The sequence below is a fragment of the Micropterus salmoides genome, unplaced genomic scaffold (assembly GCF_014851395.1).
Source record: "Micropterus salmoides isolate LMB-PRFRI ecotype aquatic unplaced genomic scaffold, ASM1485139v1 Ms_hic_scaffold_18, whole genome shotgun sequence".
Lineage (NCBI taxonomy): Eukaryota > Metazoa > Chordata > Actinopteri > Centrarchiformes > Centrarchidae > Micropterus > Micropterus salmoides.
In genome coordinates this window covers 9,746,814-9,762,612 of record NW_024040928.1, presented here as the reverse complement: position 1 = coordinate 9,762,612, position 15,799 = coordinate 9,746,814, and the positions used below count along the sequence as shown (strand labels likewise).

At 41.0% G+C, this 15,799-nt stretch overlaps 1 protein-coding gene across 5 annotated transcripts in view; it reads right to left on the bottom strand.

The window, feature by feature from the left end:
* LOC119908521 (1-phosphatidylinositol 4,5-bisphosphate phosphodiesterase beta-1) overlaps nucleotides 1-15,799 on the bottom strand; it is a 167,013-nt gene that overhangs the window by 42,526 nt on the left and 108,688 nt on the right. For 4 of the 5 annotated variants that reach the window (XR_005445302.1, XM_038726266.1, XM_038726264.1 and 1 more), the window contains 6 exons: nucleotides 9,889-10,029; nucleotides 9,367-9,446; nucleotides 6,475-6,528; nucleotides 3,806-3,881; nucleotides 1,647-1,747; nucleotides 774-940 (listed from right to left, as the gene is read on the bottom strand). Coding sequence is in view for 4 of the 5 variants with exons in the window: in XM_038726264.1 (XP_038582192.1) it covers nucleotides 774-940; nucleotides 1,647-1,747; nucleotides 3,806-3,881; nucleotides 6,475-6,528; nucleotides 9,367-9,446; nucleotides 9,889-10,029 (619 nt within the window). In the remaining variant the exon portion in view is untranslated. Of the gene's footprint in view, nucleotides 1-773; nucleotides 941-1,646; nucleotides 1,748-3,805; nucleotides 3,882-6,474; nucleotides 6,529-7,462; nucleotides 7,577-9,366; nucleotides 9,447-9,888; nucleotides 10,030-15,799 lie in introns of those variants that run through there. The other variant, XM_038726267.1, reaches the window with a different exon arrangement.

Here is a 15,799-nt window from a genome sequence, read left to right as displayed (position 1 = left end):
AAAGTGTTAATTAGTGAGCTTCAGAGGAGCTGGTGGGCTGGTTTTGTTACATTTGGACAGAGCCAAGCTAGCTGTTTCCCCTTGTTTCCAGTCTTTGTGCCAAGCTAAGCTAACCGGCTGCTGGCTGTAGCCTTTCATTTGAAAACAACATATACAAGAGTGGCATCCTTTATTCTCCTCTAAGACAAAAGGAAGATTTGTGAATTATACTAAGGGCAGTAAAAGCAGAGAAATACAACAGAAAAGAAAAAATACAATTCAACACACAAGTTCTCTGCTGCACTACACTTGCCACCTGTTATTTGTTGAATACCTCCTGAAGTGCAAACACACACCAGTTTGTTTATGTTTTTACTTTCTCTCTTTCAGACACTCTCTCCATCCACTCAAGGATTCTACTCATGTAATCCTATTCTTCTAAATAAATTGGCAGGAAATATCCTCTGTTTGGTGGTGGTGTTTGAGTGTGTGTGCATGGTATATACAGACTTTAAAAATGTGTTCCTTGGCACCACACTACATCCCTTCATTGTCTGAGCCTTTCTATGGTAACACCTCTCCTAAATGTATTGGTGGTGGTGATGGTGGGGAGTAGAGGGTTTATGGCAGTTATGGCAGTTTTGTTACAAAACACAACTGCTCTTTTGGTTACATAGACATCAAGTGTATTACTTGTAAAAAGTTAGTTGCTGTTGTCTTATGTGCTTTTATGTGTAAATACAAGCACAATAGTGTGCCTGTGTCTTGTACCGACAGACATTTGAGCCACTGACCTTTCTGTGCCAGCGAAGCATTGGGTTCGTATTTGTCCACCAGCACCTGGACCTGTTCTGGTTTGAGAGGAGGGTAGAGTATCTCATTCAGACGAGGGTCTCGCTGTTTATTGTTAATAAACTCTGTCATTTGCTCCACAGTGAGGTATGGACGACTCTTAGCCCCCCTGAAAAGAGAGGAGAGGATAAGGAGGACAGGATAACTAAGCCAGATGAGGGTGCAGAAGAATGGAATTCAACTTGAGATATGAGAAAATGAAATGTGGAGTACATGATAGAGGGGAGGAGCGGTAATTAAAGAGGCAAAGAGATGTGGCAAGGGAGAGCAACAGAAGTGCAAAGGAGCAGAGGATTAAATTTTGTGTTGAGTAAATTATGACATTTGATTAATATGCCTTTCATATCTGAGCCTGTTGTACTAAATTATCATCTCCATATCCTCCTGGCTCTCATGCCATCTCACTTAACTGTGATTAAAATCTATAACCTGGAGTGGCCCCAGTCGTGCTGGCATGCTGCCTCAACTGATGGTCCGAGTACCTCTGGGCCAAGGGGCAGATCTGCTTCTGCAGCACAAGGGGCCACACAGCCAGGCTCGAGGAGTCACGACCAGGGCCATTACAACAGACTTTCCAGTACTAATTAGCTGCTTATGATTATTTTAATGCGTAAAAGCAGATGTCTTAAACCTGCAAAGCCATATTGCCCTATCAAGGACGGCAGCCGTCATATAGCTGCCAGTCTGAAAAGAGCAACAGATGGTTGTGAACAAATGATATCAAAATAATCACTCTTGCTTTTGAGGTTGAAAAGATGCTTACTCCCTGACAGACTTTTTAAAAGGCAAATGCAACTGAGGGAATCGGTTCTTACACTTCAGAGAAGATGTGGTCCAGTTCAGATCTTGGGCAGATGTTGCTCAGGAACATGTTGTAGACCTCTGGGGTGAAATCTTCCTGTGGGATGGAGTCATTCTGCAGCAGACAACAGCAACATGAAGACATACATATGCATACATACACGCGCTGTACATACAAATTACGGGGCATGCGTAGAGACACTGTGGAGGAAATACAAATCTATAGCATCTGTGGATTCAGAATTGATCCACTTGTGCTGCTGTGCTATGATTTACTATTGTCAGTTCTTTTAAAGTACTGGCAATTACATTTTATTGTGTACACAGGTATATGAAAAAAATGTGTTCAGTTCTACAGTATATTCAGTTTGGAACGTGTGTGCTACAACTTTACAGTGTCCACATTTAGACAACTGAAATGTTTGCACACAATGAACCTCATGCAAGAATATTTTCAAATTATTATTCTAAATCTCTCTGACTTTTTTGAGACTTGCCTATAAGCAAGTTTGATTCAGCAAACCTATCTTTGTGGACTATCTATGCGCTCAGTTTTATTTTAAATAGTCCTAAATCACAAACTTGACCCAAAGAACTTCACAATTTCTACAGTGTATATGACATCCTCTATCCTTAGACCCTGGATTCAAATAAGGAAAACTCCCCAAAATACCTTTTAATGGGGAAAAAGGGAGACACCACAGCATCAGATAACAATTTGATAAAATAATTTAAAAAATATTACGACTTCGAAGGCTCTGTAGCCGGGTATAAAATACTAAGAACCAATACAAAAAATGTCCCAGTCAAGCAAATTTTATGTTTGCAACATTTTAAATGTAAATGTTTATACTCCAAATCCAAATCAATTCAGATTAAGGCATTACAAGTCTTTAATCAAACAAGTGTTTTCCCCTTTGAAAAAAAGGCAACTTATCTGTACATGATTCAATAATATTTTCTGTACAGGTCATGTTGTGCAGACTTTCAGCTGCCTAAACATCTTTCCACCCTACTGATGTGTCTATGAGCAAGAAGAGTCTGTCATGCTCTGGGATGTTCTATAGCTGACCCCAGCTTCTGTCTGGTCTCCCTCTGAAAGCGATTACACGCAGCTGCATTTCAACAGCACGTAATTAAGAAACTATGACTTCCAACTTGTACCTAGACTAAGACAAAAAAAAGCTGTGGCCACAAGGGCTCCTTATAAAGCTATCAAAGCCAAACAGTACCGATAAAGACACAGTGCACTCAGCAGCAGGCAATAGCATTGTGCCAGCAAGAAACAGAGCAGAACCAAACACTCTTAGAAAGGAGCGAGAGAAAAGAAGATGAGGAAGGATGCACCGAGGGAGGGAGATGCAGGTCAAGACCTGCCGAAACTCAATGAGTCACTCTAAAGACCTTGGTGTGAGCTACGTTGTGTATGTGCTTTTGCCTATGAGTGTGTGTGTTTGAGGGATTAACAGCACTACCGTTTAGCTGTAATTACTTGTGCGCTGGAACAACAGCAAATCCCACCAGACCTGCACACGGCTACACGTTCTTACCTCCTGCTCTCTCTCCCTGTGCTAATTATGTATAGCTTGTTCTGTGTGTGCGTTTGTATTTATGTGTGTGTGTATGTGTTCATACCGATTGTATTCAGAAGTCATTCATTACAGCTACCAAGTTTCTGCCCTACTGTATGCGCATATGTTTCACCATGTGTTCAGAACTGCATAAAACAGCATTTTACAACTTCCAAACATGCAAATTACTTGCTACTGCTGGTATACAGAGACTGTTTGCTGTGTTGGGGGACTGTTTACACATCTATGCATGAGGGGGCAGCTTCTCTCCACTGATATCTGCGAGAGGTAAAGATAAAAAAGCTTTTGTCATCTCTATTGCTCCCACTGGGTCTATTTGTTTCATTACAACCAAGGCTAAATCAGTTCTGAGTGGGAAGTCATGCAGACATCCAGAAAATAAGACTCTGAACAAATGAGCAAAGCAGCTATCAGCTGCTGTTTCAGGAGAACAGAGAACAAGCTGAATGGTGAGAGGATAGACTGATGGATGGATGGAGAAGATGAAAGAGCTTGGAGACTAAGAGAGTTCAGAGATGGAGGAAATATGAGGAGACAGTAACACTGAAAAAGGAGGCAGTATCAGTATTTTGGTGTCTCACTCTGCCAGAAGGGAGGTTACAGTTTTCCAGGGCTGTCTCCACTCGCTTCCTGTCTGCAGAGAACATCCTGAAGATACTGTGGAGATACAAATACACACCCTTATGAGCAATCGCAGAAAGTCCCACACAGACAGAGGGTGTTTCACTTTGATCCCCTGTGTCAAACTGATGAATTCATCACAGCTTTTAATTGATATGTATTAAGGATATCCTGTGAGAAAGTTGTGTTGTAACAGCAGCAAAGAAAAAAAAACAGAAACTAAAAAGATGGTAACATATGGCATATGGCAGGAAAAATTACACATTAAAAGACAAAAACAACACAAAGAAAATTCCTAGATGAAAAATGAAAATGTTAATCCAACTTTCTGTGCATTTTGGAAAGGGGGAGGTGTTTTTAATATTTTCACAGATAAAAAAGCATATATTGTTATAGATCTACAAATGTGAAACACGTGTATACATACACTGTAAAAAGTACAGTACTATGCTGCTGTTCACACAGTCTAAACTCCAGATGGTAACACCATATGTACATAAATGATCACTTTTAAATCCTTTATAAAGATGATATAACCCCAAAATCCAGAACTCAGCTGCCAGGCTTTTAACCAGAACAAAGAAATATGACCACATTACCCCTATTTTAGCGTCATTACACTGGCTCCCAGTATGTTTTAGAATTGACTTTAAAATTTTACTGATCACTTTTAAAGCTCTTCATGGCCTCTCACCTTGTTATATTTCTGGCCTTTTAGTCCCATACGCACCAGCACGTACCTTGAGATCCTCGGGCAGAGGTCTGTTGTCTGTTCCAGAGTGTCGACTGAAAACTAAAGGGGACAGAGCGTTTGCTGTCAGGGCCCCGAGGCTCTGGAACAGCCTGCCCGAGGAAATCAGGTCGGCTGAGTCAGTGAACTCTTTTAAGTCCCTTCTTAAAACATACTTTTATAGGAGAGCCTTTCCCGATCTTATTTGACTTTATTTTATCCCTTTTATTTTATTCTATTTTACTTATTTTATGTTTATCTTAAATGTGTATTTTAGTCTTTTCAATGCTTTCTTGCTTTTATCTTGTATTGTTTTTGTATTATTGTATTTTGGGTATTATTGTCTTGTCTTGTTAAAGCACTTTGTAACTTGTTTTTGAAAAGTGCTCTACAAATAAAGATTATTATTATTATTATTATTATTAGAAATATGTTTACAAAGATGAGCACATAATGTAGTATTATTGTCATACCTTCTTATCATTACAATGACCATTCTCATTATTCATTCATTGTCATATGTCACATGTCACATGTCAGAAGTCACACACCTCTGGAGCAACTAGGGGTAAAATATCTTGCTCAGGGACACATTGGTGAATTTCACAGTCAGAACTGAACCCGGAGGCATGTGTCTTACCCACTCAGCCATCGCCACCCCAAAGCATCTGAAACATTACATTTACTCATGTAGCTTTGGATGAGTAAATCCACTGGTGGATGTGTTGCAGTGGGAGTTGAACCTGGATCTTCCTAACCTGCCTGGGTTTTATCCACTGCTCCATTGAGCAGACAGAATTTATTATTCCATACATCCTAATTCACCCGTCATACAACCAGGCTTTTATCTTGTGTAATTTAATAAAAGACATGCACATAAAATGTTTCCAACACAACCATCATATGATTGCTTCCTGTAAAAAAAAAAACATGCATGTCCAAAGCATCACGTTTTCTTGAGCTGAGAAACACAGCCTTGTTTTCAGCTTTGTGACACTGTATTTTTTAGATATTCCAATGGGTTTTAGTTTTTTTGTTTTTTATCTTTAGAGATACATGGTTTTCACTGGACACTGACAACACACTGTCCTGCCTCATCAGTCATTTTGAGTTCAGAGAGAGGATGGGATACAGTCCTCTGTTATATTCTAGTGCACTATAAATTAGATTTACTGCAATGAACTCCAGTGTTACAGCTACCGCTGGTTGTTTAGGTCTGTTTCCGCTGGCCATAGTCTGTTTTAATTACATGCAGAGGTATGCCTGTGCAGATCCATGAGCACATACTGTATGCTCAGTGGGAGAGCAGAGTCAAGCTGACTTTAGTCAAGCTGACATGTCCTCCCAGCTAGGAGGTTAATTCCCTAAACGGCGAGGAGTGTCTCTCTGCCTCTCTGTGTCTCTGATACCCGCTGTTTTCCTCAGCGGCTCTGTGAGAGGTTATCGCAGAAGTTCACTGCTGCCTGCCTGAAAGCTCAACTTGACTAATAGTGATGGAGAAAGTTGGATTCTTAATGAGCTGATGACAAACTGATCCCAGATAAGTGAAACGGAAAATCACAAGACTGAAATTAACAAAAGGAAATTCTCACACACATTGAATTTTGAGCTGTTAGTGAGTTAGTGACAGATATGAATTACCCAGAGCATGCAACCACATAGAGGAAAAGGAGAGTAGAGATAATGGAGAAAATTTTACCGCAGAGCTGAAGAGTCGTGGAAAGAATGAAAGATGACAGAGGGGAGGGGTAACATATTCTAATAAATGCACACATTTACACAGAGGATGTGTGTACACTGAAGGGTATGCATGCTGATAGCAATGCAAGTAGGAAGAGAAAGCTATGCATTGATCAAAAGAGGTGGCAGGGGAGAAAAGGATGAGTCAGAGAGACTTACTTCTTGACGGGGATTCGCCCCTCAGGGTTGAGCTGCAGCTTCAGCCGAGTGTATCTGCGTTGGACAGAGCACACGCCTTATACGACATGTAATCAGCAGTTTGTGTGAGAAATGTACTTGTTCAAATTAAATTTCTGTGTGTGTTTACTTGAGTTTACATGTGTGACTGATGTACATCTCTGCAATCATTTGCCATGTCTATGAGCGAGTGTGCACATTCAGATAACACAACATGCATCGATGTGGTGAAATGCATACTTATGTCACCCAGTGGCTGACCGCATGTGTACAGTTCTCTGTGCACACCACGAATCTTTGGCAGTGTTTACGTGACAGGTTAGAATTGTGGCTAATCCCTGGAAGTCTTGCCAATGGCAACACAGACCCATACAGCAGCAACACAGGCAGCCTGAGCTATAAATAGCTTAGCTGAAACAGGAGCCATCATTACAGGCTGGACTTTAAGTGGTTGCTGGCTAATAATTAATATCCATTACAGTGTCCACTTTATAGGTCCGGACGGCTACCCCAGGAAAACTCACTGATTAATGTAATGGTTAACGGGACCAAGACTGGATTTTGATTGAGGTGTTTTTTTCTTTAAAAAAGAGGGAAATGTAAAGTGAAAAACGCTGAGTTCTGGCAGAGAAAGAGTTAGGGGACAACATGTGACGTCACTAAAGCTACATAAAGTTGATATTTAAAAAAGACGGGAGAAAAGCAAAAAAGGATGAAAGGCTCAGGAGTAAGGAAAGAAGGAGGGAACAGTTAGGTGTTTCTCGATTCGCTCATCTGCCTTACAACTGCCTGTATTATTCATTAAGACGATTAGGGGAAAACCGATTACTTGCATTTGTCTCATTTTTCGTTTCACTACTCACTCTCTGCCTTCTGTCTCTACTCTCCCTCTCGAGTTAATACTAATCCAAGAAGGTTAGGTTCCATTACACCTTTGGAAATACAAATACGTATTTCCGCATCGACTTACTTTTTTTGGCATGGAATGCAGGACATAAACAGCAACAGATGGTAAATTCCCAGTTTTCTAGCATAGTCACAGGTCATCCCATTGTACAACATGCGGTTTAACCATAATCATTGAATCACAAGGCAACATAATTCAAGGAGTGGCCTCAGCGCTATTCAAAGTTTTCAGTTAACGTCACATTCCAAGGAAAACGCACAGGGAAAAAAAGACGTTATTTCCCGCTGCCTGCCTACCAGGAAGCAAGTGCACTACAAGTCATATACTGTTACTTTGAGTTTGTAACTTTTGCGTTGCCAAAATGCTGGATGATTGTTGTGCTTTCAGATGCACTAATCGAGTAGGAGACAAGCCTGGACTGTATTAGGTGAGGGATTCCCCACAAGGTAAATGTAAACATTACTGTAATCAAGCAGCAGCAGGGACCTGGTGGTTTTTAACGGTAGAAATGCGGCAGCGGATGCTGTAACGTTATATGGATCGGAAGTGCTCAACACTTGCAGTTTGTGTTCCTATCTTTCTTTTTCTTAGGTTGAGAGGTGGAAATTGAACTGCTTTTGCAGCGTCTCGTGACTGAAATCTATGAATTGCATTGCTCTCAGAAGAACATATTGTAGCAAGCTGTCATTTGAAGACGTGCTGGGTTCCGTTTTGTTTCCTGTATCACAGCTTTAAGAGCTAGTGATGAGAAATAACCACATGCAGAAGAACATCAACGGGGATGAGATCTCCTCGTGCTGGTACAGTGAATCGCCTTATTTCTAAGTAAGCAATGCACAACAACAGCTGCTGTGAGCAAACCAGCGTGACTGCGACACCTCCTCTATTCAATTCTATTCAAGTCTCTGTGTTCTGTGGTCGATGGCCTCTTTTATTGTCTCATAAGTCAATTATCCTCCTCGGGGGGTGCAAGTTATATGGCTTCTATTCGCTGATAAACATCAGACAGCTGGGAGTTGTCACCACGCAGAGCCCAGCATATTCTCTCAATACAATTCGGCAGATTCATATATACGTCCACTCTGCATGAGCTTCACTCAGTCACTTGCTGCACATATAAATCACGTGTGAGCCACAGATCAGTGTGTGAGCTCCATTCAGATCAATACCAACGAGGGGCTGTCAGCCGTAAAACACAGGATCAGAGGTGGTGTGAAGGTGACTGATGATAGAAACTGTATTACTGGTCTCCTCTTTTGACATTTTGACACCACCGCAAGTTTAGGTCAGCAATCAGACCTGTTTAAGGCTCTACTGACACAGGTCTGTCATTATGCCATTAATGCAACAGAAATATAGGCTACAGCACCATATGAATTCCCACTACATGCTCTTGCACTCAAGTCGGGTTCATGAACTAATGCATATTTCCAGCTGTTTTATTTATCCACCTTCTTCCTTCCTGTCTGTTTTCTCTCCTATAACTCTCTCCATCGATATTAGGAGGTGACCTTTATAAACTCAAACCCTCAGGCGGGCTTGTGGAGCTGTGAAAAGCCACCTCTTACCTCCTTTGTTTTGTGTAAGTACAGTACACCCCATATGTACCTTGGTGTATGCATAACGGTGTGTGTGTGCTGCAAAGGTTTATGATGTTTTATTGTATGCTGTGACAAATATGGTTTTTGCAAGCATTTGTAAGTAAACATGTATTACGTATACTTGTCCTGTGTCCAGGAGCATTACAGGTCTCTTTTGCAGAAGATATCTCATTTGTGTTTTCCTGATATTTCTAAACATGTAAAATACAGTACATATCTAATGTCACGCTTGTGATGACTTGTGATGATATTTTTTGTTTCTAGCAGACCTGCTTTTCATATTTCATCTGGGGATTGTGGATTTACATTTTTTTCTGTGACAGCTTGTGTGTGTGTAGCATGCATGTGTGTGCATAGATGACATACATTTTCTCAAGGCAGGCCTCTCTGGACATGTTCTGTAGCAAAAGGTTTGATGCCAGGTTGAACAGCTCTTCTGCCCATTCCTGCAGTAAAAAAAACAAAACAGACACACACACACATACGCACAGCGTCAGTGCAATTTGACGTTGATAACTGGTGAGGGTGGAAATGTGGTGGTCTGTTACTACTACCATGTGTTAGGAATAAATTAATTTGTTAGTTCATACACGTTGGCATGCTGATAATTAAATTCAGAATTCAGTTTCAATTTGTAATTTGAATTATGTTCTTAGTGTAATTTACTTTCATGTGACATCACAACCCTGACACTACACATCATGTAGTTAACCCAACAGAGAAATGGCACCTTTGTCAAAAACCTCGTAACTTGACAGTGAATAAGTGGTAAGGTTTTTTTCATCATTTTAAATAACCTTGTGGAACAATCTAGTTGTAACAAGCTATTTCTGTAAAAGTTTTCATCATCGAGACTGTTCTGTTGTTGTTTTTGTGCTGAATATTTACCTTAGCTGTCTCCTCCTGGAAGGCCATGAAGTTCAGATAGGTGATGTTGACCATGTCAGGGCCGCTCACCACTGTCAGCATCTTGTTCTCCATCTTCCCCATCACGTTGCTAACATCCAGTAGCTCACGCAACTTGGCTTCCTGAACAATGAAACACAAACGAGACAAAGACAAAAGGCGTGTCACCATCAAGGTCAAGTGATCAAATTTTCAAAATTGAGCAAATCAGTGAAAGTTATCAGGTAAAACCACCCCACATTTACAAGTGGGTTACAGTTCAGCATCCAAAACCTAGCAGCCCAAACAAAACTTCCATGTGTGAATAAAGGCAAATGACATAAAACAGACCATGGCAAAAAGACAAGGTATGCTTTTTTGAGGAAGTGAGAGGCAGTACTGGTCAGTGTCATGGTTCTTTGGTTTGATGTTGTATTACAGCAAAATTGCCCTCTGAATGCACTGAAGTGAAACAAAACCTGCCAGTCTGACGGCTGATTTGTGTGATTAATGAGAGGTCAGAAATCTGAGGCAGACAATATGAGGACTGAGGTGAGATGCTACAGCTCCAGAAGATACCAGTATGACTTGCAGGTTCCACATTGCAGGCTATAAAAGCAGCAAACAAGGAGGATTTAGCAGCACTATGAAAGGAGACATTTTCTAGTGTAAAGTAATTAAATTGAGTAATATTAAAAGAGTGACACCGGTGTGTGTGCTGGTACAATATGCAGACGTTCACAGTTTCCAAGCACAAAAGACCACAAAATGTCTGCAGGGGATTTATGGTGTTATTTATCAGTGACCCCACAACAATTCTCCAAATCCTGAGAGCTTGCTTTCCAGCTTGTTTTTGGTTTGCTCCCATCGCATCACAAGAGGAGCAGCCAATGCCCCGCAGCATTTTGTCATCAAGCATAATGTCACAGGACAAAATCTTTCATTAAAAATTATCAGAGGATTCACTAAGCTGAAAAGATCCCACGAGGATGCTGTGCTCAGAAAAGGTTTTTAATACATGCTTTCACAAATAATGCAAATTCATGAGGAGAAATGATCTCCACCAGGAGCAATGCAATTTTCAGATTTAATACAGCTTTTCATTCCCTGCAACCTTCACCATCCAACAAATTCAGCAGGTTAAAATGACTCATTGTAAGAAGTCTGTTGTCTGTTTAAAAAAAAAAACATAGGGCAATGGCAACAGGTCAGTTCATAATAATTAGTTTTCAGAGGAGGTAATTGTCAAGAAAAACTAAACCAAACAAATGTTTTAGCAAATATACATTTAAGTATTTTTGGTGCAAATCATATATAATATATATATATAATATATATAAACAAACTGCGATGACTCTGAGGTGCAAGACAGGAATAACAATGATCATTTTCTCTCCTTTTCGGCCCAATACGCAAGCAGCATACAAAATGGCTGCTCTGGCTTAATTAACACAACAAAAAGCCCTGTAAAGGATTTTGCAGTGAAAGCAAATGAGCTCCCACTAATTTAACCAATCAAACAAAGAGCATTGTGTCCTGTGTCACACTGATAAATGTCCTCTACACGTCCCTTACACCCCCCAATCAAATTGTGCAGCTTAGTGGAGCCCATTATTATCATGCTGAACTTTTCGGAGGCAAACACACTTTCCCTATTGAAGAATCTCTCCGCTCTGACAGCCTGTCTATCTGCCTGCTTCACATATCAGCATTCTCAGTTTTATGTGGGTGCAGGGAGAGCTGCTTTCTTAAAAAATATGCCTTACCACAGAAGAGAAGAACACAAGGCAAGCTTCTTTGTATAGCACATTTCAACAGCAAGGAAATACAAAGGGATTTACATAAAACATAAAGGCAACATAGGGCTATATAAAAATACATTTAAATACAATTAAAAGAGTGGTAAATAGAAAATAAAAATAAAGTAAAGTAAAAGTTAAATTGCAGTGTAAGATAATAATTAAAAGCCTCACACATGATTTAATAAAAAGGCAGCATCAAACAGCCTTAAAGAACTGAGAGTTGCAGCCGACCTGCAGGTTTCAGGGAGTTTGTTTCAGATATATGGTGCATAAAAACTGAATGCTGCTTCTCCATGTTGAGTTTTCACCCTGGGGACAGTAAGCAGATCTGTCCCAGATGACCTAAGAAGTCCTGCTGCTTCATAACGTAGCAAAAGATCAGAAATGTATATTGCTCTTAAACCATTCGGTGCTTCATAAACCAACCGTAATGTTTTAAAATCAATTCTTTGACAGACAGAACATGATATAACTAACTGTACATAGCTACCGCACACAAATTACATGTTTCTAGTGTTCTGTGATTTGCAGATAACTCTCACTCAGAAGGTTAGAGTTACGTGATCCTGGGCTTAACCACCAATCAATTGAGCACAAAGTGCTGATCTGAATGAGAATCCATCACTGCCCACTTACGTATTCTGAATGCCACCAGCTCCATCAATCAAAGCATAAAAAGCCACTTTCAATTTTCTAAAACACACAATGCACAAATACTCTTTGAGGGATGCTTTGGCAGACTGCCGAAGATGAAAGGCTTCTGAGAACAGACGAGACGACAGTAAGATGCATATTTCATTTATTACAGCGCTTGAACGTCAATACAATTTGATACTGTTTTGATGCTATTTGTAGCCATTAGCTGAACATACAGCTCATCTCCTTGGGAGCAGTGAGCGCAGGGCTGATCTGGAAGGGAGCCGCGGGCACTCCCAGCACATCAACTGGAGAAACACCAGCAGCTATGCTGGGAAAGGACTTAGTTGCAGAGAAATGAGCTTATGTCAAGGAGGTGGACCATGCTGGACAGGGGGAGGAGGGGAGGAGGAAAGATCAAGAGAAAGAGAAGAACAGCCATGAAAAGAGAAGAACGGAAGAAGAGGAGTAGGCTCAGCCATGTGAGGGAAATGTAATTTGTACTGGTGCCTTGTGGGAGACACTGGAGGCGCGCCTGAAGTGCCAGTTACCGCAATGATGGGAGTTCTAGGCAAACAGGCTATGGGTGGTGGTTGGATGGGATTTGGGTTGATGGTGTGGTTGAAGCAAGAGGATGGTTGTGTGCTACACAACATACTTCACTGAGAGAGCTTAGCTTCTGCACAAGACAGTCATGGATCACTGAGTCACAGAGAGTCTGCGTGTGAATGTGCGTTGTGCATCCATGCTTGTGTGCGTGTGTTTATTCAGGCATACATGGTGCATGATGGCAGCTGCAGTGTGCCAGTACTGGAACTCTTCTCAGTCACTTAGCATTCAGGTGGAGCTGCAGCCTGAGGAAATACACAGGCTTCTTCTTCCTGCCTTAGTTTGTCACTAGGCCCTACCAGCCATGCACTCAAACTGTGTCACACTTTGCTGGGCACAAGGGAAAGGATTCAGATTGGCAAAGGGAAGTCAACCGCAACTCCTGTCATTAAACCTGCAGCACGACACCTGTCTAAACTCACAAATACACACACACACACACACACACACACACACACACGCATCAGCTTGGATGTGCACAATCACAAATGCACACACATCCACACGAGTAAACATGCATCAAACTGCACTCAAGACGGAGCAAATCAAGGCACACATTTGAATTCACACACAGTCACGTGTTTGTGTGTGCGTAAATACACACACGGGGACAACAGATCAAAGGAAATGTCAATATGAATGATTGATGCTGAGCCAAGTACCTACACACATGCCACTCAACACTTGCCTTTAATGTCTTGCATCACAGATTTCTACAGTATGTGTAGGTAATGTGATGCAAAATATTACAACATAAGTTCCACAGAGGTCCACTTTACAATAAGCACAACAGATGATGCTTCACACTGTGATTTCCATTTTGGAGAAGAAGTAGTAGTGGCAATATTTCATGTTTTTATGAAGTGTTTCCCTTAAAAAAATATGCTGAGGCAGTCCAAATAATTGATTTGGTGTCAAGGATAGCTTTAATAAGTGAACAGTGCCTCATTCAAGGAAGGTGCTGCTGGTATAAAACATTGATGTTAACAGTTTCTTCAGAAGTACTTTTTTCCCTCTTTAATGTACCAACTCTCACAAGACATAAAATTCACAGCTTAGTGTTTGAAAAAAGCCACTTTTTGGTGTCTTGGATGCTTGCACTTAAGTTGACGTTGCCAGGCTGTGTTTGTTGCAGTTCTTCATACTACATGTTTGAAAGCATCTGCGCTTGTTAAACGAAAGGATGCTTAAGAAGCACAGAGTTTTTGGAGAAAAAAAAGTTAAATATTGTAGGATTTTTATAAGCTACATGTGGCAGTTGGAACCTCATCTGCTGTATATCTGCTGTCACACTATCTGACACGACACTTTTACACACTCCTCATGAATTACATTCCATTCATCTACCTAAACGCCCAGTTATGGCCCTCTCGACGCCAGAGAACCACAGGTAGAGAGAAACATAACCTTACGGGAGTGGGAGGGCTTGAAAGTTATAAATCTAACTATAACTTAAGTATTCAGAGGAGCATATCTTAACATATGGAGCTATGACACTGCAGAGCAGCACTGCAGGTTATGAGCAGGGTACCAATTCTCCTTCTGCTGGCTAGCCTGGCTAACTAACAGAGCGGTAAGATGCTGTTGGTGGGGAAGTAACAAGCCTCGGGCATTTGGAATGAAATAATGGGATATCAAGCTGGAGGTGATGTGCTCATTCTGCCACACAAATACTGTGCAGATGAGAGTTTTGTCACAACGTTTTTTTGGCACAAATCACACTATGGATATTGATCTGCCTCAAGTGAATTACCTTTACGTCATTTTAGTGTTGTGTGAAGGGTTTGTTAGCCTATTTGCTATTATATGTGCTTTATCAGCCAGTATGAGTCACAGAGTCTACAGAGCATTTCACTCACAGCAAAGCTAATCCTAAGACGACTCCCTCTCCTGGCGATGCAGTCATTTATTTAAGAGGGTCGCGCTGCATCTGCAGAGCATGTTTAAAACATTAGCCACATCATAACTTACACAGACAGAAAGCATTGAAACATTGATCCCATTAGAAGAAAGAGCTCTGTCTTTCTCGCCAAGCAAAAGATGTTTCCCGCAAATGACCTTCCCAATTATCTGCACGCATGCTTGCGCACACACAGACACACACATAAAGTCACAAAAATGTACATTGTCAAATGACATCACATTCTTTAAGAAAACAGGCACCTCGATTCAGTCTGCACTCACAAGTAGATACACAGGCACAAATACACTGTGGGGGTAGGGGTTGTTTTATCTATTCTCACACATTGGCACTGCAGATGATTGTATTTGCCCTGCAAATGATATGCTGAATATGCAATGTCTATAAGCAGGTAAAAAAAATTAAGACACTGTGAGGAAGTCAGGGGATTTCAGTTTAAATTTTTTTGGCAAGTTAAATAGCCCTGAAGCTAAACAGATTGTAGAGACAGCATGCAAAGACAAACGCACACACACACACACACACACACACACACACACGCACGCATGCACACACACACACACACACACACGCACACACACACACACACACAAACAAAAACACATACAACACAAATGAAGAAACCAACATCTTAAATTCTAAAAAAAAACTCACCCTTTCACAGTGGGGAACTAAAGTATGGAGCATTTTTGCTACAGGGGGGACACCATGTAGTACAGCTTTAAAGCTTTTCTGCTGATCAAACGGCCTGTTTGATTCAGCCTCGTTGGCAGCAGCCTTTCATATAAGGATGGGAGAGCTGTCTGCTCCCATTCCAGCTCTGCAGTTTCATATTTTAAACTTCCTCAGCTTGGAAACTACCTTACTATTTTTTCTAGCTTTGGGAAAAACTCCACCACTATACAATGCAGTGTGTACAGACTGAGGATAAGCCGCAAATAAACAT